The 26,271-nt window shown below is 39.2% G+C and overlaps 2 protein-coding genes across 6 annotated transcripts; one reads left to right on the top strand and one right to left on the bottom strand.

Annotated features, from left to right (window-relative positions):
* Window positions 1-26,017, bottom strand: LOC129926750 (39S ribosomal protein L23, mitochondrial-like). The gene is made up of 5 exons (XM_056032527.1): window positions 25,860-26,017; window positions 24,927-25,076; window positions 24,496-24,578; window positions 1,339-1,415; window positions 1-346 (listed from the first exon to the last, which is right to left on the bottom strand). Exons 1-5 carry the CDS (start codon window positions 25,895-25,897, stop codon window positions 188-190), a joined length of 507 nt encoding a protein of 168 aa, XP_055888502.1. The 5' UTR covers window positions 25,898-26,017; the 3' UTR covers window positions 1-187.
* LOC106056424 (uncharacterized) lies at window positions 2,473-21,987 on the top strand. 5 transcript variants are annotated; one of them, XM_056032526.1, is made up of 8 exons: window positions 2,473-2,602; window positions 12,450-12,786; window positions 13,589-13,787; window positions 15,527-15,681; window positions 16,313-16,469; window positions 18,991-19,185; window positions 20,070-20,180; window positions 20,270-21,987. In XM_056032526.1, the coding sequence occupies exons 2-8, from the start codon at window positions 12,482-12,484 to the stop codon at window positions 21,251-21,253; spliced, it is 2,106 nt and encodes a 701-aa protein (XP_055888501.1). In that variant the 5' UTR covers window positions 2,473-2,602; window positions 12,450-12,481; the 3' UTR covers window positions 21,254-21,987. The 5 variants fall into 5 exon arrangements, with proteins under 5 accessions (XP_055888501.1, XP_055888498.1, XP_055888499.1 ...); XM_056032523.1 differs by lacking the exon at window positions 2,473-2,602 and adding an exon at window positions 4,319-4,569; XM_056032524.1 differs by lacking the exon at window positions 2,473-2,602 and adding an exon at window positions 4,319-4,569 and having other exon boundaries at window positions 12,453-12,786.
* Window positions 26,018-26,271: the final 254 nt, after the last annotated feature.

Here is a 26,271-nt window from a genome sequence, read left to right on the forward strand (position 1 = left end):
AACGTTATATTATAGCATTTATTTTCACATCAACAATTTAAAAAGAAAGAATGCTAACTCCGTATATAATGAACACATTTCATTCACGCTCAGTTCTCTCCCTTCGTTCCTCCTAAACACGTTCATTCATCAGGTCACTATTTCACAAGGCTACTTATTTACAGATGTGTGTGCGGTGTGTGCCGAGTTAAAACCTAAACCACGGAGGCACTGCGCCTCTCTCCCACGTCTGCTGCTGTTCCAATTGGCCTTCCCGTTGCACTTTCTGGAACTCTTTCATCTGTTGCTTTGACGGGGGTGGTTTCTTTTCAAATATGTTGGGAAACGTAAACTTTTGGCCATCCGCCTGTGTGAATGAGAAAGTGAAACACTTCAGTGTCAATAAATAGACAGAGGAATGAACTGTACACAGGGATGATACATCATTCATGAAATGTATACTATACAGGGATGATACATTATTCATGAAATGTATACTATACAGGGATGATACATCTTTCGTGAAATGTATACTATATAGGGATGATACATCTTTCATGAAAAGTATACTATACAGGGATGATACTTTATTCATGAAATGTATACTATACAGGGATGATACATCTTTCGTGAAATGTATACTATATAGGGATGATACATCTTTCATGAAATGTATACTATACAGGGATGAAACTTCATTCATGAAATGTATACTATACAGGGATGATACTTCATTCATGAAATGTATACTATACAGGGATGATACTTCATTCATGAAATGTATACCGGTACTATACACTATACAGGGATGATACATCATTCACGAACTTTACACAGAGATGATATATGATTCATAAATTTTACACAGAGATGGTACATGATTCATGCATTTTACACGGAGATAATACATGATTCATGAATTGTGTACAGTTATGAAACAACAATGGGCTGTACCCAATGAAGAGGTGTTTGTTCGTTTGCTGACAAAATTAATGTTCGTTAGGCCGTACAAATGTCGCCCCCAACTATCTACACAGAATTAGCTTGGGAACGTTGGACATTGTGCTGACCACCCTACACTCTTACAGACATTCGTCACAGAAATCGTTTTTCAATCAGACTGACAACACTTTTTTTTTGTATTGTCAGAATGCAAGCCTAAGGATCTACACGCATTACTTGATAACTTCCCAATGCCAAGGCCAGATATCAGATCTGAATGGACTGGAGGAAATCGCTATAAAGAAACAGCTCAAGAAGCTCGACCAGGATTCAAACCTCCCTCTGCCAACCTAGAGTTTTTACACATTCAACTGTACGTCTAATTGTACAACAAATGAAAGAACGAGAAGGACTTACCAACACAAGGTAGGCCATCTTTTTGTCAGGCTCTCTGGATTGGATGAAACCTTTAGTCTTATGTTTTATATCAGCACCTGGAACAGAACCGAGAGGAAAGTTTAGAAAAAAACAACATTTCTCTCCAAATATGTTCACGAATAGGGCTACAAACAAGCTAAATACAGAAACTCTTTTAATAATACAAAAAAAAAAAAAAAAAAGCTTATCTCTCAATAATGTAGAAATTATATCCATTATTCAACATCAAACAAAATAATTACCAAAAATTAATTGACTATTTTGGTTAATATTTTAATTGATTCATGCTATGTTAGGCACAATAAATAATTGTTTCAAGTTCCAACTTGATCCGACAATGGGCGTGGGAGAAATAACGTGTTCAATTATTCTAAACCCTACATATTTAGCCGCATCTGGAATACAGAAGGATGACTTTCCCTTGACATAAAAAAAATCATCAATTGGTTATTGTTTTTTAATTTATTAATGTCTTGTCTATGCCTAGAAATAATTGTGCAGAGTTACAAATTGATACCAGAGAGACAGAGTGGCTTGATATAAGCTTTGTAAAAAACACGGAGCATGTATAAAAACCTCGGCGGGGGAGCCCTATTCACACACAAAGTCATACACAAGCTCACATCAAGTAATATGAGAACTTTGTTTGAATAACAGAATTTGCGGGATAAGTAAGCGCACCTTAATCTGTTCCATGTTGAAACTATACTGGAATAACGGATGAGTACGACTAGATCCCATAAGGCCCTTGGATAACACGCACTGCCTCCTAAAACTTGCTTTAAAAATGGTTTATACGTATATGCATACCAAATGCATAATCTATTAAAAAAAAAAACAACCTAAAGCGAGCTTTGGAAAGAAATCAAATATTTGCCATACATATTTTAAACACAGAAGACAATAATGAAAAGGGAATTAAACAAGAGATACGACAGTGCGCAACATGAGCTGTTAGCCGTTAATTACATCTAGCTTTAAAAAAAAAATAAATCTAGTTTCTGCTGTCTCCAGTCCGTCCTACATTTCAGACTACACACACAGCGCACGAAAGCGAAAAAGCGCCCTAGGCTACTAGATGTTTTAGCTTGATAGTTTGATTTCTTATGTGTAGATTGGGAAAGAGCGCACCGTGTGGACTTGAAAGACACTTTATAACTACCAGCGTAAGGGGAAACCTTATCAGACACCAATTGTGGAATTTTAAGGGCGCAAACAGGGAAATGTTCCGTCTATCTTTACGGTGAAGTGTTTTTCGTGTTTTTTTTATTAGTGCATTTGTAATGATTGTACGTTTTATTGACAATGAGGAACTGTGATGGCTGAGTGGTAAAGCCCTTGACTTACGAACCGAAAAGGCCTGGGGTTCGAATCTAGGTGAAGACGGGGATTTTGAGTTTTGGGATTTTCAGAACGTCCCTGACTCCAGCCAACTCTGTTGGGTACCTGACGTTAGTTAGGGAAATGTGCTGGCCACATGACACCCTCGTTAACAGTCGGCCTTAGAAACAGATGACCATTACATCGTCTGCCCTATAAATCGCAAGGTCTGAAAGGGTTACTTTACTTTTTTGAGAGTGTTTTGTGCTATTGATAATCATGTCTTTTAATCCTGGTCAAGGGTTAACTAAACACAGCTTGTGACATTAAGTTAAAATTCTTATCTTATAAAATACAGACAATAGCTTCGAAAAAGAAGGTGATTAATAATAATAATTAAAGCTTTTATATAGCGCTACTTTCATGCTTACAGCATGCTCAGAGCGCTATGGTCAAATCTTATTTGTGGATCAATGGGGGGGGGGAGAGGTGGTATCTGGGAGGTTTTCTGTGCCGCCTTTTGATTACCTCCTAATTATATGATAATGGAGCCTAAAAAAGGTAATAGGGAAACATAAAAAAATGTGACATTTCAATCCTGGACAAAAAAAGAGCTCACCAATGTAGATTTTCGAGAGACAGTCTAAAAAAGTTGTCCAAAAATAAAAGATTAGAGCTTTTTATCTCCCCGCTCTGGGAAAAAAAAAACACACCACATTTCAGGTACAGTTTCGCATCCACCCGAAACCAATCGTTATAGCAGGCTGATCTGAAACGTCGAAACGCTGTGGGCAAATTAGACCAATAGCTCGTCGCCACGTCACCTCAGTCCTGAGACGTGGCAAAGGGATGTAGGTCTTCACTGCCCACAGCTACGACGTCGCAGATCGGTTATCAGGCCTGCTATAACGATTGGTTTCGATCCAACCCCCACCCTACCATAACACGCAAGTACAAAATTCGTCTCTGTATCATAATTAGTCGTTTCTTTAAAAAACAAAAAAACAAAACATTAGCACCTGACTTTATTTAACGGCAACCAAATCTTTCTCCTCAACATTACAACTGACAGACAAAACACAAACAGTTTTTGTCAAGTCCTAAATATGCAAGAGAAGAAAATACATTAAAATGCAGTTGAGGTGGAAGCGAACAGGAAACTAAAATGTTAACAATAAAGAAATTCCTCCCCCCCCCCTTTTTTTTTCCTGCCCGGCAAAAAAAAAAAAAAAAAAAAATAGGCACACAAATTCTTAACGTTAAATGCTCAACACAGGTGAAGCGGCAAGGTAGAAAAGCGGTTCTCAACCTTTTAAGCTTGGCGACCCCTTTTTACAATCCCCCACTCTGACGCCACCCCCCTTCACACACACATACAGCAATAGAAGAATAGACAATAACAATCCATATTTTCGTGGTCTTAGGCGACCCCTGGCAAATCGTCAATCGACCCCCAAGGGGGTCGCGACCCACAGGTTGAGAACCCCTGAGGTAGAACAACTTCAACCGACAAGTCGTAACCACATCGGCCGACACAGGTGTCTCGTCTGTATCTATCCTCTCTCTCTCCTTTTACTTTGGTAAGCAAAAACTAATAGTGAGAGAGGAGAGAAAAAGGGGAGAGGGGGGGGGGGGAGTTGACACTGACCCAACACATCAACAATAATGGCGGTCCATTTTTTTTTTTCCGGATAAGCCAAGTAAATAATTTGTAGCTTTGTTATGATATAAAACGGAGGGGAGGGGGACGACTGTGTTTTTTTTATTTGGATGCGCAGGAAGGAGAAGGAGATATGAATGCAACTCAACATGTAACTCGGATGTAATAACGCAGTTGGTGTCTTGTATCATTCAGCTTGGTCAATGAGTCACTGGGCTCGTTGACATAAGGTAAGGAACACGTGAGCCAGCCGAGCTGGACTAGTACTACTTTTCATTCAACATTTTTAAAACATATGATAATCTTTTTTTTTTTTGAATACAAGGCAATCGTCCAATGAAGGTTTCCTTTTGACAAAGGAAGGCGCCGATTTACCACATAGTCGTGCACTAACTAGATCATACAACTAGAAGACGTATTTTTTAAAAATTCTTTCGTCTCCCATACAACTTGTTTGACACCCGAGGAAGTTGATTAGAACGCAGTGGCGTCACTAGGGAGGAGCGATCCGCACCGTGTGACACCGATGCCAGCGACTCCTCTGTTGGTTCACAATGGTAGCGTTTCGAGAGACGAATTCCCCATTCCCTTGCAGCTTCTCGTGTGACTAGAAAGGCCAATCCTTGACACATTTTATCAGTTAAGCGTTTATCACAGATGACTACCGTGTAATTCCGAGACATTTATGTCAGACTTAAGAGTTACCTGGGGGGGGGGGGGGAATAAGCCTGGGCGGTAAATTTGCGAGTACTGGACAGCCCAAAATTCAAAACCTGGCTCCATGCTGAACGGATCCAAAAGGATCGAGAACCTTCGAAATATGGGGTTAGGAGGCTGCAGGAGTTTGCCAGAAAGCAGTGGTCCCTCCAAAACCCATTTTCTGTTAGGGTCTCCTTCCTTAGCATTAAACCTTACTGGGACACACACAGGGTAGTGCAGCTGATAGCCTAAAGCGAAATGGTCTAATTTGTGGGCAAAAAGTCGTGCCTGCACAGCGACGGTCCGTGACTGTCTCACTTATGGGGCTCCACCTCCTCCGAGCGAGACCAATAGTTATAGCAGGCCTGAACACTGACCTACAACGTCACAAACTGTGGGTAGTTTAGACCAATAGCTCGTCGCCACGTCGTACCATAACCTATTTTCAAATTCTAACTAGCAGCCAAAGTTGATAAAGACCTCCTCTAAGGTGTTTGAAAATACAAAGTCGATTGTATTAGGCACTCACACATTTCTAGGCTCTTATTTTCGTATGGTACAATTTAGTTACAATTGCAGCTTTCAATTAGAGATGAAAAAAAAAAGTTTTATTTATTTAAACAGGACCTAGAAAATTCCTACAATGTGGAAAATAACTAGAGCTCAGATCACTGGCAGGTGCAGTACTAATAATCTGGTTATATACTTCCCGGGTACGCTATTCTGTCTAAAGGTGGCACCCTGGTGGAAAAGATTACTTGAGGAAGTAATTAGGCTAAATGAATAGCAAAACAAAGCTCTCGTGGGAGTGTCCAAGGGAATGCGAGAGTTGAAAGAGAGCTTCCACGTCCATGTCGATAATCCATGCGCCGTTCCTCGAGGGACCGTTACACTAATGGCGAGTCCTGCACAGTTAGCTTGGTACAACATAGGGAAAGGGAGGGGGTTCCCGGTGTGCTCGGGCTTCGGCCACGTATTCTAGTCCATGCCCCTGAGTGCCGGATACGTCGGAAATAGCAATGTCCTACATAGAAAAATGACTTGGACCTCTTCGAGACACAACGGTTGGTTCAAGCAGGCTTACATGCCTAAAGTTCGAAGAGCCTTCGGCTAAACTCTTTTGACAATCAAACTGTTATATACTATACTATTTTTGTATAGTAAGTTGGTTTTTAATATTTCATTGTAAAATTAAAAGTGGATTCTTTTAAATGTGTATTCGGGCGCGTGAGGTGGTTACAAAATCACAATTTGGCGCCCAGATTCGACAAGACATTAAAACGTGACACAAGGTCGTTAAAATGTATAAATAGATCCTGGTTTGGACTTAATACGCACTCCCACCGCCCCATCTCTGCACATACCAGCATCGGTTGAGATTCCTGTCAATCGTCACAAGTATAAAACAAAACAAAAGTTTGACTCGAACTTGATTGTTTCATTTAGACATACGCATGCAGTCCACCTGTGGATCAATCTGCGAGCTTTTCAACATTATCCTGTAAGAAGCACTCTTTGCTGAACGAAAAGCCGCAATCTATTTTTCACTTGCCAACACTGTTTCTTTTCAAAAACCTGAGCTTCGTCGCAGCCTTTGAGACGATATAAACAGATTATCTTGTTGTGTTTTTTTTTAAATCCGATAATGCCATCTTTTTCTTTCTTCTATTCTGTGTCAGTGGGGAGGGAGTCGATCTTATGTTTTTGTTGACATTGAGCTTGCTGTCCGTTACGTAAGAACCCGCCAATGAAGCAAATCAATCAATAGTTTACATGCCCAAGAGATTTTGTTTTGTTCAATTGAATCCATGTTGTTTATTTTTTTAAATTGCTTTTAGCATGCTCAGACCGCAATGGTCCAATGTCATTACTGGACCAGTGGGGAAAGGGATTATCTAGATCAGCGGTTCTCAACCTTTTTAGTGCCACGACCCCCCTAATACGATTCCCCACTAAGCAGCTGCCCCCCAACTGCAATTGTTTTTTTTTCGATCATAGGCCTAGGCGGTGCGTTTTTTTTTTTTGTGACGGTATGCACCGGTACGGCGTACCGGCACCTTTTTCAATGCGGGGAAAAATATTACTTTTCTTGTATTTTAACGCTCATTATTAATTTATTAGTAGTTAAAAGTTAGGCAATCCATGACTGAGTACCGGCACCTATTTTTTTTTATTTACAAAAAAAAAAATGGAAATTTGCTAAGGGTATACAATCGTTATTGCAATGTCTATATCTGATTTATGATCTATTTTTAATGTTAGAATTTGAACGCAGCAAATTAGTTTAAAAAATGTTTTAGAATTAAATTGCTAACAAAAAGTTTATCTTTATGATTTGCATTTATTAACTTTTCTTGTGCATATTCACCATATTTATGTATGTGCATACCTACCTGTGTGACAGTTTGAAAAATATGGCGAAACATGAATGGATGATATTAAATAAGGTCAACCACGTTGCTACAAATTTGTAAAATACGCCAACGCTTCTCATGGGAGTCTTTGTAAAAGCTCAATGAATGTCATCTTCAGCATCAAGTCTTTACATAGACTTGATAACTAACAGGCTGAAAAACCCTGCTTCGCAAAGATATACGCCTTCTGTTAGAAATGGACGAAGAAGGCGCAACACAATCTCAAAATGGGATACGACTACAAGCACGTGTTCCAAAGTTGTGTAACTGGCATTGATAAGCAATCATTTTTAGCTGCAACGCTTTTGATGAGCTCAATAAATTCCTATTGAGATATTTCCGGAACATCTTCAACTTGGACTTCTAGAAAGTCGTGTAGGGTGTCATGTAGATTTGGAAGTTTGCACGCTGGTGCCAAAATTATTTAAGAAAAATTACAATCGTAGTCGGTATGTCAAGAGTCAAGCCCTTTTTTCCCCCTCATAAAATGCAGGTAACGTTGGCAAATTGTTTCATCCAGTTTTGTTTGCCAAAGCTAAAGTTTCATTCGGACGAACGGAGCTTTCCGGAGATATCGACGCAAAATCTACTTGAAAAAAAAAATTATTCAAGGTAACATAGATGTCTAACAGGTCAGCTATTTTTTCTGTATTTTTGCTTTCTGATAAAAAAAAAAAAACAACCTCTTCACGAAGATTTAAAAACAACTTTTGAGAACTTTGCCTGTCAACAACCACGTCACATAAGTGTGAAATAGCAGAACGCGCGTTGAACCCACCAAACTCATTGGAAAGTTGAAACTATCAAGGGAAAAAACAACAACATGTGTACCTTCAAACAGTGATGTTACACTCACTAACTCTAAGTGCCACCTGTAGCCACTAACAAAACATCCGTCTTCTTCAATATGTCTGCTTCAGTTTTTAGTTTTAATAAATTTACATTTGACGATCTTTCTTAATTTATAGTAAGGATACTCTGAGTAGTGTCCCTTTGTTTCGTTATCACAAATGTAGACAGTTACCAACTATGGTACAAATATGCTTGTTAACAAAAAAAGACAACAAATCCAATGGTAAAACCCCGAATTTCTGATGGTTTTAGGCGACCTCTGACAAATGGTCAATCGACACCCAAAGGCGTCGCAACCTACAGGCTGAGAACCCCTGATCAAGGCCTTTAGGTGCTCAGTAAACCCAACTCTGTTCGAGTAAAGTGTCGATCCTCGAGCCTCCTTGATAGGTAGCCACGCCAAGTTCAAGCCTTGATAGGTAGCCACGCCAAGTTCAAGCCTTGATAGGTAGCCACGCCAAGTTCAAGCATACTAAGCCTCTTGGCCACATATCCCACACTTTTGCTAGAATCTTTTGAACTAATAATGCTCGACCAACAAAGATGCCACTTTGTACTGACATTGTTATAACCTTTGACCCCTAATACATCTCAAGACTTTGTACTGACATTGTTATAACCTTTGACCCCTAATACATCTCAAGACTTTGTGCTGACATTGTTATAACCTCCGACCCCTAATACATCTCAAGACTTTGTGCTGACATTGTTATAACCTCCGACCCCTAATACATCTCAAGACTTTGTACTGACATTGTTATAACCTTTGACCCCTAATACATCTCAAGACTTTGTACTGACATTGTTATAACCTTTGACCCCTAATACATCTCAAGACTTTGTACTGACATTGTTATAACTTCCGACCCCTAATACATTTCAAGACTTTGTACTGACATTGTTATAACCTTTGACCCCTAATACATCTCAAGACTTTTTCTAAGAACTCATTCGCCCTCAGTGTTCTTGCACCATTTGCCTTAACATTAAGTGTAATTATTTACATGAAATGTAATCATTTACAAGTAAACCACAGTGTCAAATAGCATGCATATTTCAAACAGTTATGCTTCTTTTTAGTGCGTTTTGTTGTCTAGAATATTGTGTGTGTGTGTGTTTACATCATCCTTAGTTCCCGCAAGAGAGAGAGAGCTTCGTTTGTTGGCTGGGTAGCTGGTTTTGTGTTTCCCCCTTGTAAGGGTACGGTGTTAGGCTTTGGGCTATGGGAAAGTGTGTCGCCTTTCCACCTTTGGAGTTTTGCAGTAACTCTTGTTGTTGAGGTGTAGGGAGTTGAGGTTACGTTGGGCGCCGAGATGGAGTGTGAGCGTGAAGGTGTGTTATGGAAACTTATTGGCGTTATATTAGACTAATTATTAATTCAATGATGACTTCAATGATAGTGATGTATATGTAAATATGTTGATAACTTATAATTAATTATTATTAAATATTGTTCATATTGATAACTGTTGTTATTCACTAACTGTTCAGTTGAATATCTGTTATTCGATGTTCGTATTTTACATGCCATTATCTTTAGGTTCTTGTGTTACTCTGTTCAGGCTGGGGATACGGGACCATCATATCATACCCTACTTAAGCGACTAAACCCCACCTGACAGAAATGGACTACTAAGAAAACTGTCCTCGTTTAATGTTAGCGAAAAGGCCTTGGCTATGTTTTATCACGCTCACATCTGCAATATTTTCAGTTTCAATATCACTGCCTGGTATGGCAATCTGAGCATTAAAAATAGGAATAAACTTTATAGAATCCTCAATGCTGCTGGCAAAATCATTGGCAAAAAACAAACCCCATTTGGGCAGTTGTTTTAGACAAACATCTATAAAAAAGCTAACAAGATCCTCGAAATGAGGAATCACCCTTTGTGTCAGGATTTTGTGATTTTACCATCACAAAAGAGATACAAGACACCGATAGCAAAGACAAACAGACACAAACACTCTTTTGTTCCCCTGGCAATCAAATCATTAAATAAGAACAATCTGGTATAAACTTTGTCACATGTAAATTATGAGTGAGTCTAGTGTGAATGTACACTTTGGTTTCTTATAGTTATGATGTTTTTTGTTTGGTGTAATGCACAAATTGTAAGACAAATTTCCTTACGGATAATAAAGATTATTATTATTATTATTATATATACTTATTTGATACTATTTTGTCATTTGACTGGCGTCCCACAATACACCCCACCACAACTGATTTTCTGATTACATACCAGAAGATCTACAACAAATTACACTTCATGGGCTCAACAGTTCTACCAAACTAATGTGTTGGTTAAAAAATGTTACCCCCTCACAAAAAAAAAAAAACACTATTAAATGAAACGCGAGTTGGGAAAACGTAAGCACAACATCTCAATTTAATATAATTCACATTACCAAAAATAAAACGAATAAAGAAGTAAATATAAAGAAGAAGATTATACACATTCCCAGCCGTAATAAAGTGTAAGGAGTATCAAGAGTCCGCCAATGTGTGAGTCACCTCGCAATGTTCCTCGACATTCGCACTGTATCATTACTTCCATTCCATACAATATACAGAGCGGCGATTTATGAGTAAATTATAGACAAACCTCCCTGACATCCAATCCACCAGCCACAGTAATTGAATGTTGGTGGGCGCCCACCGGTGTACCGCTACGTTTACTCCCATAGTCTAGTAACCAAATGACAGTAATAGATATAGAAAGGAGATAATATAACAATATGTGTACATACACTATTCATTGCGTAGAGCCACACACGCATGCCCTTGCTAGGATGTCGCCTTTATTCTTTACAATCTTCCTGAGAAAATGAGTCGGGTGACACTACAGATCCGCTAAAAAAAAGTATAGTTGGTTGCTCCATAGGTAAGTACCCGACTAAATGACTTTTGAGTGAACATTTTACTAGTTCTCTACCTTAATGCCTTTCTGCTTGTTCTTAACTCATTCAAGCGACGATTTTGTTTATTTTACTAAAGCTTATTACTTTTTTTTGTACAAAAAATCTTCCTTTTAAAAGCTAAACTTGTCTAGCTTAACAAAATATATTTCTATTAGGACACTTTTCAATCAAGACACTTCCTTGGGACTGTAAAAGAATATGCCAAGATTAAAGCCATAACTATTTATAGACGATGATTTGCGTACAAACAGGGCCGGCCCCTGCGTACTAACACTAACTTAACTCTTTCTCTCCGTAATTATTTACCACATTCTGGTGGAATCAACGCTGGTATCGCCAGTTAGGAGAGAAAGAGTTAAATTAGCATGAGCCCACAGTGTATAACACAAATCTTATGAGTACAGTATGTGGCAAGCCAAGTAAACCACGTTAGGAGCAGGGCCGGCCTTAGCCATTGCCAAACCAGGCATACGCCCAGTACTTCCGTGGGATGCGTGGTCGAGAGGCCACTGAGCGCCTAAAGGCAGCACGGAAAAACCTTCTCCCAGATACACACCTCCCCAAAGCGGTACACAAATGAGATTGGACCCTAGCGCTCTGAGCATGCTATAAGCATTCAAGTAGTGCTATATTATATATAAAAGCTATAATTTAATTTAATTTAATTTTAATCCGCCTAGGGCCTCCGATTGGTTGGCGGCCATGAGTCGGACTAAAAAAAAAAACCAGCGTAACTTGAATCAAATCTCTAACATAGCAAAGTTCAATGGTCTGATAGGCTCGGTCTACGTTGTTACCATTCCTCAAGGTTTATTAAGAAAATTATTCATTTACTTGTTAGACTACCAACGTTAAAAGAACCTTTGGTAAAAGTTTCAAGACGTCATTTCGAGCCTGGTGCATCAAACGCAGATGCAGGTTCAAGCGATGCAGAGAAGAGAAGAGTCGGCATATCGGCTTTGATTGGAAAGACCTAGGTCATCTTCAATTAGCAAAAAAAATGTCGTCATTGATTTCGACATAGATATAGATATGTATTTAATACATTGCTTGATTTTGTTTTTTCGTTGTTCATCTTTAATTTTCATTTGGGGCCTCCAGTTATCTTAAGTCCGGCACTGTTAGGATCTTTATGCACTTATCTGTATGTACGTGTCTCAAACAGTCAGAAGATGTTGTAGTCACGTGTCTACTTTATAACAAGTAGCGTTCTTCACTTTCAGAAGATTACTTTCAGTCTTGTCGAGGAACAATTATGTCGATATGCGGACTCTGTCTTATGATGGTAGTGGCCAGGGCGGGCGCCGTCGCCTACGATTGGCACCCGCCATTAAGCATTTGCGCTAACCCTTCGAGCTTCGACAGGACGACAGGCATTGGTCCCAGCTTTCCACGCCTGCCAGACCAGTACAGCATGAAGGTCGAGGCCAACATACTGCAGAAGCGGTGGACGACGGAAGTGGAAGAGCACTACGACAAGGTCAACCAGAGAGCGTCTCGGAAAATGACCTTCAACGGCCAGACAACCTTGACTATATTTGACCTTCGGAATGGCATAAGGTAAGTACTTTAACTCAGAGAACAGCGTGGTTCAGAGGGCGTAAAGCCTTTGACTATAAACTCAGCCTAAACACTGAGGGTCAGGATTGCCAATTTAACTTGTGGACAACTTTGCTCTCGGTAACACGCAACTGGGAAATCCTCGTTTTTTTTTTTTTTTTTTTTTTTTTGGCATTTCAACATCACTAACATATATATATATATATCCTAAAACTGTGAGACTATGTCACTTCATTTACACATTCTAATAAGGAACAAAAAAATCAAACAGAAATGGCACACAGCTGTCCGCTCTAGGTACCATGTATGCCACCCAAACAATATTCCACTAAAATGTTTAGCTATCTTTAAATGCTTTCTCTCTTTCATTTCACTGTTCACAAAGCTTACATCAACTCTGGTACAATTTTTGTACACGTCATTTCTACCCACTTTCAATTCTCGGGTCAAATTGAAACTAAGCAATAAAAGGGCCTTATACCACCACTTCAGTCAAGTACAATTTCTTTCGAGATACCAAACAAAAATTTAATTACCAATAGTTAATTAACTAATAAGTAAACTGTTTAAATGGATTTTTTTTTTTTGCGTTGTCAGGTAAAAGAAATAATTGTGCAAAATTTCAGATTCACTTGAGATTGGGTGTCGGAGAATTAATGTGGACAACTTTTAACCAGACAGACAGAGTGAGTTGATATAAGCTTTGTAAAAAAAAAACACTTCCATTAGCGTTGTTTCTCTCATTTTAAATCAACTCACGGATACGCCAGTTCTCTATCAGGCTCATATTTTCTGGGTGTAGATTCACAGTCCTGCAAAACGGTTCCTGTACTACAGAGTCCACCAAGAATGACACCAGCTCATCAAGGCTGGACATGGTCAGCCGACTGGCGATCGACATGTTCAACGATGACCTACGCGTGGGCAGCTCGCTGACGAGGATATACGTGGGGTCGGAGTTTGTCCGTGGCATCCCGGTCAACCACTGGACCGAGTGCGAGGTGAGTGACCACACATGGATGGCTAAATTATACAATTATACCTTAAGATATACGTGCAAATCCCTCAGCCCCCTGGATGACAAAAGTGGTCATCATCGAACCACGATGGACGAACTATATATAACATGATATAGGTACTTTATAAGAAAGAGTGGCAGGTCCTGAACAAGGCTTTTTAAGGGCGCTCTTGTAATTATAGTGTAATAGGCTTGTCTTGTTGTTGTAAATGGCTGTATGGCTTCGACAGATTACTCAGAAAATGTTAAAGTGTCTTGTTGTTGTAAATGGCTGTATGGCTTCGACAGATTACTCAGAAAATGTTAAAGTGTCTTGTTGTTGTAAATGGCTGTATGGCTTCGACAGATTACTCAGAAAATGTTAAAGTGTCTTGTACGGGCGTGTTTCTTGCAATACCGATGCATTAGACAAACATGATCACAAGTAAAGAACCGAGTTCCGACCGTTAAACACAATCCGAGACCATTCGTGATAGACTTTAGATGTGGCAACGAGCTATTGGTCTAAACTGCCCCAAGGTTGTGACGTTGCAGGTCAGTGTTCAGGCCTTCCAAAAACAATTGGCCTCGCATAGGCACACCAAATCCTACTGTATGTCATGTCACTTAATATCGCGTCCGTCAACTATAGTGCGTCGCTATGCTAACTAAATACCTAACAATAGTTGTCAGACGGAGCCAAATATCTGTTAGGGATTTTAAAGTTGAGCTGGCCGCACCAGACCTTCGGGAATAGGCCAGCCTCATTTAATATCAGCTATACATTAAAAGGCCTTGAACGGAAACCTAGCGCGTAATTACAACGAGTAACAAGTAAGAAGGTCAAAAACATTACGCAGCTTTTTCAACCCACAGTTAATCAAGAAGCTGTGACCAAGCCTACTGACCTAAGTAGTGGCTCGCGGACAAACAATCATTATAGAGATATAGGACAAGATAAAGAAACAATACCGCAGTGTAAGGGCGCAATCTCTTGTGTTGGAAATCAGACTCTACTTACATTCTAAGTATTCAATCCAACTTCTACATTTGTATTTTTACTGGGCACATTACAGGGCATAGCCTAAATATAGAGAGAAGTAAAGTATCCCTTTCAGACCCTGCGATCTATAGGGCAGATCATGTAAAGGTCATCTGTTGCTGTGTAACGAGGGTGTCATGTGGCCAGCACAAAGACCAACCTCCTTAACGTCAGGCACCGTTAGAGCTGGGTGGACTCAGAGGCACCCTAATGATCCCCCGAAATTAAAAATCCAAGTCTTCACCAGGATTTGAACTCGGGACCCTCAGTTCGGAAGCCAAGCACTTTAATTCTCAGCCTCTTATAGCCTAATTATGATATCGCATAAAGAAAAGGTAAATGCCCTCCTTTCAGACTTAGCGATCTATTGGGAAAAAAAAGGGGGGGGGGAGCTGAGAAAGGAAAGCTCATTTGTTTCTATGGCCCACAATTAACGGGGGGGGGGGGGGGGGGGGGGGGTCATGTGACTAGCACAACGACCAACCGACTTTACTTCCCAAATGTATGCCAGGGAATCCCGTTAAGAGTTGGGTGTACCCAGGGGCGTCCTAAAAAAATCCCCTAAATTCAAAATCTCAGCTTTCATTGGGATTCAAACTCGGTACAGAAACCAAGCGCTCTACCACTGAGCCACCACGAAGTTAAGTAGAGAAAATATACCCGAAAGACCAAACTGACCGTTGTCCATTCACTCTCCACAGACATGGCCGGACCTGCAAGCCCAGTTTCAAGTGGACTACTACTTCTCGGACCCGGACTACAACACGGCCAGTGGCGATTCGCAGATTCCTGTGCGTGTGGTGTTGAACGGGTCAGCCCACAACGTGGACAGCACCCACAAGTCGTTGCCAGGCCTGTGAGTCCATGCTCTTAGTGCTTGGGAAAAAAGTTTTCTAAATATTCAAGAGTCACATGGGGCTGATCACGTGACGTACCGATGTTTCACTAGTTTCATAGACTTTTATTTTATTTTAACCACGCAATTTTTTTTTTTTTTTTTTTTTTTTACAAAGCTTATATCAGCTCTGTCTATCAAATAATTCGCTTTGTTTAAAAAAAAAAAAAAGATTTTAAAAAATATTTCGCTTTTTGTCTTTTGCTTTCCCCTAATGTTAAATCTATCCTTTAAACAGAAACAGAACAAGTGTTGTGAACTTTACCTAACACAGTGCAGTTCGGTGGCGGTATATATAAGGGAATAACGAGTAAAATATATATTAAAAAACTTAAAAAAAAAAAAAAAGTTTTAACTTGTTCGGAGAAGGGTAGTTGAGATTAACAGGAATACAAGATTTGTACCAGAAAGACAGAGTGAGTCAAGTTAACTATATGCCCCAATACTTAGGATGTTCTATGTCTACAATTTCGATCTTCTTTTTTTTTTTTTTTTTTGTCTAAAGTACCAGTTAAGAAAAAAAAAAAAAAAAAGATGTAAGGTCAAGGTGATGCTTCTTTCTGAAAGGTTCTCATGTTGTTTTGGTTGACAGGCACACGTTCTACCACATCTACGACTTTACGGCTTTCAGAGCAGGCCCGGCCCAAGACGCAAACGTCTTCAGGATCCCTCTTGGTGTGATATGTTACAACAGGGGCGACAGAAAGCCACTGCCGGCATTGCCGGACTACTTCGAGGTGGACGTCGAGGTACAGTACACAGCTCATGGCCACCTTAAGAGTGTAAAGGTCATCTGTTTCTGTGGCCTGCGGTTTACGAGGGAGTAATGTGGCCAGCACAAAAGACCAACCGTCTTTACTTTTTCCCAAAATAATGTCAGGTACCCATTAGAGCTGGGTGGACTCAAGAGGCGCCCAAAGATCCCAAAATTAAAAATCCCAGTCTTCACCAGGATTCGAACCCTGGACCACCTCAGGTTAGGAAGCCAAGCGCTTTACCGTTCAGGCACCGCGCCTCCATCTTATTATGTGGTTTGAGCCTAAAGTGTTATGTTCCGACAGTTACGCTGAGAGGGCACTAATCCCGTATGGACGAACATATTCCAAAAGTTGACTTTTTGTTTTGGTGAGTTGAAAGGTGGTCGACGTTACAGAGGTGCCCCCACAGTAACGCTTTAAAGACCAGCTTAGGAGCCACCTTTGGGGTGCAGTGGCTGAGTGGTTAAGCACTTGGCTTACAAACTGGGGTCCTGGGTTCGAACCTCGGTAAAGACTGAGGTTTGATTTTCGGGATTAACCAGTCTCCTTTACCTTCCCAATTATAGTCAAGTACCATTTGCATTGGGTGGACTAGGAGCACCCTAAGAATCCCGAAATTCAAAATCCCAGTCGTCACAAAGATTCGAACCCGGGACCCCAGTTCAGAAACCAAGTGCTTTACCGCTCAGCCACAGAGCCTCCACTTAGGTCAGATGCATATACATGCACGAACTGTAGCTCAACCACTCCAGATTCTGCCCCCCGTCTCAAGACGACACCAAAGCCATTGACTCTTACGAGTGTATCTATCGAAGTAGCCAAATATTTTATTGCTTTATTAATCCTTATTTGAAATGTGTTGTGATTAAAAAGTTTTTTTTCTTCTATTTTTGGTTATTAAAATCAAAAACAATAATAATAAACTCACTCAGTGCTACAAGACATTTGATTCCACAGGCAGTGGTGCACGCAATCATTAGAATCTCTAACGGCTTGTTAAAATTTTGCTTATCACTACTTCAGAAGCTTTGCTAGTGATGTCTCTACCTCCATGCCTGAAGTGAACGCTTTCCTGCCAACTCAAAAGACAAAATAATCAACACCATGCCAAACTCAACATATCCGTGAAAGACTAGGGCGTAAAAGGAGCTCGTCTGTAGGCTTTCATGGGAAGACCACCTTGGAACTCCGGCAAACAGCCCAGCGATTCTTTTTTTCTATACAAACTCAATAGCTTTAAACTAAACAAGAAGATCCTTGAGACTTTTTAAGGCGCGACTATACAAAATCTGCTAACATGCGGAATAACTTGTTGGCAAGGCAACGCCTCATCTAAACTGTTGCGACGTCTACAAAACATCATTAAAAAAGCATAAAAAAAAATTACACTCACAACATTACCACATTTAAAGGAACTTTTTGAACAAACGTGCCTAAGAAAAATCGAAAAAATCTTGGAAGACAACGGCCACCCGCTCCATCAGAACTACGTCAGGTCGTCGCGAAGTGGGCGACTGCTGTCAATCAAAATAAGAACGGAGCGGTACAAAAACTCGTTCGTACCTCACTCGGTCAGACTCTATCACCGCCACTCATTGATCAGGGAACATGAAATGCACCAAGATACCTGTGTGTAGTCGCTGAATGAACTCTTTTATGTTGTCTGTTGTATTGATGTGAATGTTTCTGTTGTGTTGTCTTTATATGAGAAACGAGTCCTTGTGATCACAACAAATTTCCGTAAGGATCAATAAAGCAGTCTTAGTCTTAGTCTTAATGTATAGAATAGAAACAAGCAAAATAAAAATACTTGAAGTGTGGTTGTATCATATAGTTTGGAGAAGATCTAGAATAAAACTAATAATTCTGTACGATTAGAAATATTTTTACCTATTGTTTTTTTTTTTGTTTAGCGCAATTTCATGCTTTTAGCTTTGTCAGCACGTCATGATCCTATCACTGGTCTGGACCAGGTGGGTGGGGTGTGGGGGGAGAGAGAGAAAGAACGGGGTATCTGGGTGATCGCTTTTTAAATGTATTTTTTTTTCTTTTAATAAGTGAGCGACCTGAAATCGAATTCGTTAGCTAAAGTCTTCGCTGGGTTCTCGCGCAAACACGGTAACCACTCTACTAGTGAACAGCTTATGAACAGGGAAGATATATTGAAGTATAGTCATCTATTGTCCTATTTCATGTTTGCGTTCGCTAAATCTCCGACGACGACCTATAAAGGGGGCTAATTAATCGTAAAACACCGCTTCGGACAAGTACCATTTCTTTCCCTTGTTCGAGATACATAAGAACATAATTAATTACCAATAGTTAATTAACTAACTGGTTATATTTTTTTTTTTATTCTTATGTTGTCAGGTAAAAGAAATAATTTCAGCTTCATCCGAGATTGACAGAAGTATCGTGTACACACTTTGTGCTAGACAGAGTGAGTTGATATAAGCGCTGAGGGAAAAAAAAAAGCTTCTCCCCAAAACTCACTTTTTCTATTTCTCTTTAGGTTATAATCGCAGGGTCGGTGCCTCATCCTGCGCAGGAGAAGATCACTTATGACAAAGAGCACCAAATTGTCGAGACCAAGAGGAGTTGGCTCTACCCGCTACACCAGCAGGGCGACAACACCACTGCATTCACCTCGTACTCCGTCACCACAGTGGAAGACTTTGGCACCACGATTGTCTTCGTCAACAACGAGGTAGCAAAGCAAGATAATATTTCTTCTTCTTCTAGCCAGCTTTATTGCTGCTGAGCTGTGAGCTCTTTTGCAGACTGTGCCAAGGAAAAAAAGTGTGCTGTTTTCTTCAGTTGTTCAGCACTGCCGTACAATGTGCTGGTTATGTTGGGCTGTAGTGGAAGTAGGGTCTGCCTAAGGTGGATTAGGGAGGGGCATTCAAAGAGGATATGGTTTACGGTCTCAAAGGGGTGGGCGCAGTGTCTGCAAAGGGGGAGTTGTGTGGAGTTTATTTTGTTCAGGTGGTAATTTAATAGTGGTGTGTGTCCTGTTCTTAGTTGGAAGATTGTAGATTGTTCTTTGCCGGGGAGGAAGTTAGTACTGTCCAGTTTGTTAGGCGTAGTCATTTCTTTGTACATGGCTCTGCCTGTGTTTCCTGATGCCCATTGGTTGAGCCACTCCTCTTTGTGATTGTTGACTAACATGGACCTTAGGGTGAGGTAGTTAACAGGTCTATCTGGTAGTTCCATAGATGAACCTGCCTTTGATAGCTTATCTGCCTTTTCATTTCCCATGTTGCCAATGTGCCCAGGGATCCACTGTAGTGTGATATTGATATTTAATTTTGATATCATCTGATGGATTATCACAATGAGATAATATAGACCACCGATATTATTATAATAATTCAGTACATTGCAGCCAAATTCCTTCCCTCCGAGGCTGCGGCCAGGGTTCGAACCCGGTCCATCGAGAAGACACCCCTGAGCACACACCACACGACCAGGCAATCGTCCATATTTTTCAATATGCATTCATATGTCGTAACACTAGATTAATCTGTTATGTTCTAACTCTAGCTTGTTCTATATTATGTTCTAACTCTAGTTTGTTCTATATCCCCTCAGGAAAATGGAAGCTGCAAGGCACACATGATGGACACGATTATAACCACCAAAATGTCTCATAGTTTCAACTTGTTATTCGCATCAAACTATTTATATCCAATGGCATATCAGGTATTCATATATTTAAATTTATGTAATGTATATACTAGCTTTGTTAGCCCTTGCTAGAACTCAAGTGTTATTACTTCGTCTCTTACCAGGGCAAGAAAGAAGTGAGAGGTCTTTTAGTGGATGCCTGGGGGAGACATTACCAAAGTATCGCCACTGAGATGTACTTCCTAGCCAGCGAGTCAGATGTGTTGAATCGCCAAGAGCAAGGCACCAGCGCCTGGGTCGCTCCAGTGGGCATGCTCTTGAGGAACGGCCCCGGCGCGAACGCGAGTGAGCTCCCCATGATCTGGGAGGAGATCCTGTCCCTGGAAGGGGAGAGCAAGACGGGAAACCACGATGCCCAGCAGCCTCAGGCGAGGCCGGCAGACGATCAAATTGTCTGGGGGCTTCAAACGTTTGACTCAAGACTCGGGGAGAAGCTCGTCCATTTCACTCACTTCAAGCCCGGGTTCAATGCAGGCCGGAACTACGACGTAGGAAGCTGCTTCTCATCCCAAGAGAAAGCCTTTATTTTCATCACCGTCAATGCCAGCGAATATGACTTGTACGAAAACAGGTCTCACGATGAGGACACCACGACAACCCCAATACCCTTAATCAAAAATGCCTTAGTAAAATACACCAAAATCCCTTATATACAGTTTAGATATATGGACTTTTTTGATTATTTTGAAAACACCTCTTCGTACTTCCTCTTTGGTCTTTTAGGAGAAATACCGGACGTTCGCTTAGCCAGAAAATTGCTACCTTTGAAAGAAATACAAGAAAGACTGCAAAAACATGTTCAACAGGGCATCTACTTCTACAAGCAACACGAGGACGGGTCTAAAACCTACGCCATAGGCACTGCGAAGGCCATCATGGACTTGTCAGCGAAATCCCTCCTGCCAGAAGATAAAAAAAGTCTCTCCCCGAAGCCCGTCAATCCGGCCACGTACTCTCCGCAGGCTGTCGCTGGCATCTCCATGGCCATGCTGGTCTTGGGGGCGTGTATATGTCTTCTGATCGTCTTCATCTTGTACAGGCGACGCCATCCAGGGCAAGCCTTCATGTTCTCTAAGATGACTGACTAAATAACAGCTTTATCACGTAGTTCTTTGCAAGAAATAATACACATATGACTAGAATAGACTAAAGTAGAACACATATCGACCTTTTACTTGTAAATGTCTTAAGCAGTGGTGTCCTAAGTTATTATTATAGACGACGGTGGTCTAAAAAGATGTCCACCCTCTAAAAAGATTTGGGCTTTACAATGAAATGATTAGTTTAATTCGTTATTTCTCTACATAATCTCCTAGTAGACCTATGCCCTCCCCCAAGCATTGCTCTCACCATGTCCCCATCAAGTAGTTGTTGACAACAGTGATAGGAGAAGTACACACAGGTTAAAGGAAATCAGTTACAGAAACAAAATTACATAAATTACATAACAATATATATAACTTACTACAGGGGTTGGGGGATTCTATCATTCTACAAATAAGAATTGACAAGAACTTTATGTCCCGGAGATAATAATTTGATGTAGAAAGCACTACGCCAGCGAAAAACAAATCCATTCAACTCACATAATCTGGCTGGTCAACCAAAAGCATGCCCATTTAAAACACAAACCCCTTCCCCCAATACCCCGAAGGGAACTTGCTGTTGCTGAATGGGGCACCAAAGATCTCCGGGGATAATAGTGTGGGCAGAATGATAATATAGTATTATTAATGTCTGTCCGTTAACCGTTTACCCAGCCATCTTTGGTTTGTGAGGGACATAGCCACTGGGCAGTTAAAGATTAAAGGATCTTACCCTACCTCTTACAGAATTTGTCTTTTTTTTTTTTTTTAATCTATTTCTTTACTGTTTTTTTTTTTTTTTAATTAGAAGAAGGTAATTGTGTGAGAAAGTAAAAAAAAAAGTCATCTATTCAAAACCAATGGAAAGAAGAAACATTTGAGAGAATGATCAGTAAATTCTGGAGAATGAGAGGAGGCATTCGATGATTTCTTGAAACAAAAACTGACTAGTATTAGATGGAGGATTATTGCTGTAGTTTATTATTGTCAATGAAATCAAAGGATTTATTTTCAAGTACAAATTTTTTAAAAAAGGTGTCTCATGTATTCATTGATGTAAAGGTCATCTGATTCTGTGGCCTGCGGTTAACGAGGGTGTCACGTGGCCAGCACAACGCCCAACCGCCTTTATTTTTTTCCCCAACTAATGTCAGGTACCCATTAATGCTGGGTGGACTCAGAGGTGCACGAAGATCTTGAGAAAAATTCCCAGTTTTCACCAGGATTCGAAACCAGGACCCTGGTTCAGAAGCCAAGCGCTCTACCGCTCAGCCACAGCACCACAAGGCCTTAATATGTTGTTATTTAATTAATGCAGTATTTCGTGTCACAATACAAATCACCTGACACACAGAAATGCACACAAGGCAATTCTTTAGACATTGCCACCATCACAAAGAAGCTGGAGTCAGTATGAAGTTAGAGTAAGTATGACGCTGGAGTCAGTATATTCCTATTAGTCGATGGTGGAGGGGGAGATAGAGAGCTAATATGAAACCTTTGTGACATATTTCTAAAATAATGAAGCTGGAGTCAGTGTGAAGTTAGAGTAAGTATGATGCTGGAGTCAGTGTGAAGCTGGAGTCAGTATATTCCTATTAGTCGATGGTGGAGGGGGAGATAGAGAGCTAATATGAAACCTTTGTGACATATTTCTAAAATAATGAAGCTGGAGTCAGTGTGAAGTTAGAGTCAGTATGATGTTAGAGTAAGTATGACGCTGGAGTCAGTGTGAAGCTGGAGTCAGTATATTCCTATTAGTCGATGGTGGAGGGGGAGATAGAGAGCTAATATGAAACCTTTGTGACATATTTCTAAAATAATGAAGCTGGAGTCAGTGTGAAGTTAGAGTCAGTATGATGTTAGAGTAAGTATGACGCTGGAGTCAGTGTGAAGCTGGAGTCAGTATATTCCTATTAGTCGATGGTGGAGGGGGGGATAGAGAGCTAATATGAAACCTTTGTGACATAGTACTAAAATAATGAAGTTGGAGTCAGTATACACTGGAGTCAGTGTATTCCTATTAGTCGATGGTGCGGTGGAGGGAGGAATAGAAAGCTAATAAGAAACTTTTATGACATTGCACTAAAAAAAAAAATTCCTCTCATCTTATTTTGAATAACCCACCTGGTAGGTTCAACATTATGAATTGTACTTATCACTGTCACATACCAATCAGAGTCTAACAAATTATTTTCGTATACATTTCATTGAGTCAATATTTTTGTGCCTCTCTAGATCAATAAGCTCTTTAAAATGTCCTCCCCCCCCCCTCCCCTTTATATTTTCAAAAGATCCATGTATTACCTACCACACTGTTTTAACAGATCCATTTGAGATTGAGATTTTAGGTAGATGATAGCAGAGATATTAGGTAGATGATAACTGAGAAATCAGTAGATGATAACAGAGAAATTAGTAGATGATAGCTGAGAAATTAGTAGATGATAACTGAGAAATTAGTAGATGATAACAGAGAAATTAGTAGATGATAGCTGAGAAATTAGTAGATGATAGCTGAGAAATTAGTAGATGATAACAGAGAAATTAGTAGATGATAACAGAGAAATTAGTAGATGATAGCTGAGAAATTAGTAGATGATAACAGAGATATTAGGTACATGATAACTGAGAAATTAGTAGATGATAACAGAGAAATTAGTAGATGATAACTGAGAAATTAGTAGATGATAACAGAGAAATTAGTAGATGATAGCTGAGAAATTAGTAGATGATACCTGAGAAATTAGTAGATGATAACAGAGAAATTAGTAGATGATAGCTGAGATTTTAGGTGGATGATAACAGAGAAATTAGTAGATGATAGCTGAGATTTTAGGTGGATGATAGCTGAGAAATTAGTAGAGATGATAGCTGAGATTTTAGGTGGATGATAGCAGAGAAATTAGAAAATAGCAAAGATGAAGGGGAGAACTTGCACCAGAATTTTTCTTCAAGAGTGGCTTGTCAGTTTTGTAATTATTTATGACAGTTGATTAAATAAAAAACAAAAAAATACCAAAACCACAAAAAAAAAATAAAAAAAATCTATTTTTTTAAAATACCAACTGGAGTTTTAGTTCAAGTACTATTGTGTTTCTTTAAAAAGTGTGTGCATTTTTTAGCTAGAATTGAATGTATGTGGCTTTTAAAAAAATAATAACCTGAATAGTATACTCCAGATAGAGTGTACTGTGTATAATTGTGGAACAGTCCAACACATAGAACTTGTTGACTAGACTTACCTCGAATAATTTCAGTTTGGACAGACAATACTGGCACTTTGTAGATTTTTTCAAGATAATTTTTAATATCTAAGTCACTCATTCTGAAAAAAAAATTAAAAAAATACATAGATATGTGATTTTAAAATTCATTATGTAGGTCGCACACATATTAACACTATCAGTCAACCACTGGAGTTACAACATTATTAACAAATGATTTTAACTACAAATAAGTACTGTCTAACCTTTGGCCTGCTGGCCATATCAGATTCATGATGGCAATTTAGCCTTCAGTACAAAATACTGGACACTGGTACGAGAGAAGGAAAGAAAAAGTGTTGGATCGGCCAGGGATAAGCATGTTGAAAATGTATATGGTGTCTCTGGCTGGTTAGGCTTCACAGCTACAGATTGTTAGATAAGAGCTACAGTTAAACATAAATACTTACTGAATATGTACTTCAAAATGAACTTGGTTTGAAGGAATATCATAGTCAGGTTTAATTAGCCTCATCCAAAATTGGGGTAAGAAAACTCTGATCTGAGGATCACCTTTCCAAAAAATTGGGTACTTTGGGATTCTACGTCGATACAATGGTCTGAAATATAATTTAATAAGTTTAATAAGCATTCCATTTTCCTTGGCTATTAATCAATTAATGATAATACCTTTCATTGCACAAAACATTGCCTCATGGAATAGATTTTAAATTTTTCTTAAAATCACAATTGACAGTTGAGCACTTGCAACACTTTTTAAAATGCGCACTATTTTAGTATTTAACTTCTAAAAATTTGTAACTTTTAAAAACTTTTTTGTAATACTAGATAAGTTCCTTTTACACTTCATGACTACAGATCCAGTAGCCTTACTTTACTAAGACTCTAAGACTAAGTAAGACTAGATTCAACTGGCTAGATTGACTAGATTACTTACTAGTAACTAGAGTCTAGAAGTCTAGACTAGATCTAATGGACTAATCATGATTATATAAATCTAATCTAATCTTAATCTAACTTCTAACATGTCTAAGTCTCTAACTCAGTACTAACTGTACTACTGACTAACTTCTAACTCTAGTCACTAGTCTAAGACTAAGACTAAGATTTAGATTACTAACTAGACTAGATCTAAGTAAACTAAGTAATCTAATTCTAAGTCAGAAGAAGATTTAGAATTAGATCTAAGTCGACTAAGTCATTTAATCATTTAAGACTAAGATCAGATTTATTGATTTTTATTAAACAAGATCTAGAATCTAGATATAGATCTATAATTCTAGATCTAGACCTAAGATCTATATATTTCCCTTTAAAAATGAATTATAATGCTAGATATGTTGTTAAAGTTTGTGAATTAATTACAAAATCAATGCACTTACAAAAGTTGTGCCCCACGGAGTGTTAAGGAGGACGACATTTTGTTCCAATGATACACGCCAGTTGCAATCAAGTAACAGTATGTTGACGTTATTTTCCATTTTTATATTTGTGATATACTGTAGTATTATACAGATAATCTAGATCTAGTTAAACAATTAATCTTTGAAACGTTTTGTTTTTTTAATATGTATAAAATAGCTACAGATACTAGATTATATTTTATTATTATGATAATTTCTCTTTCTTTCCCTCCGATTTGTTTAATACAACCTGGTATATTTACAAAATTGTATATGCTCTCTTACAAAAGAAGTTATAATTAGTTTATAGTTGTTTTTTTTTACCCAATGTAGATCTATGTCAGTGCTACATTTTGGTAACATTTTCATTAATTAATATAGGCTAGTGGTA

The sequence above is a fragment of the Biomphalaria glabrata genome, chromosome 6 (genome assembly GCF_947242115.1).
Source record: "Biomphalaria glabrata chromosome 6, xgBioGlab47.1, whole genome shotgun sequence".
Lineage (NCBI taxonomy): Eukaryota > Metazoa > Mollusca > Gastropoda > Planorbidae > Biomphalaria > Biomphalaria glabrata.

Excerpts from the sequence above, each read along its gene's own strand:
- LOC106056424 (XM_056032522.1), top strand. Across the intron at positions 15,682-16,312 it reads CACAAGTCGTTGCCAGGCCT|GCACACGTTCTACCACATCT; the intron begins GTGAGTCCATGC and ends TTTGGTTGACAG. Across the intron at positions 16,470-18,990 it reads ACTTCGAGGTGGACGTCGAG|GTTATAATCGCAGGGTCGGT; the intron begins GTACAGTACACA and ends ATTTCTCTTTAG.
- LOC129926750 (XM_056032527.1), bottom strand. The coding sequence starts at position 25,897 with ATGTCGTCCTCCTTAACACTCCGTGGGGCACAACTTTT. Across the intron at positions 24,579-24,926 it reads CATTTTGAAGTACATATTCA|AATGAGTGACTTAGATATTA; the intron begins GTAAGTATTTAT and ends TTTTTTTTTCAG. Across the intron at positions 347-1,338 it reads AGATGGCCTACCTTGTGTTG|GCGGATGGCCAAAAGTTTAC; the intron begins GTAAGTCCTTCT and ends TCATTCACACAG.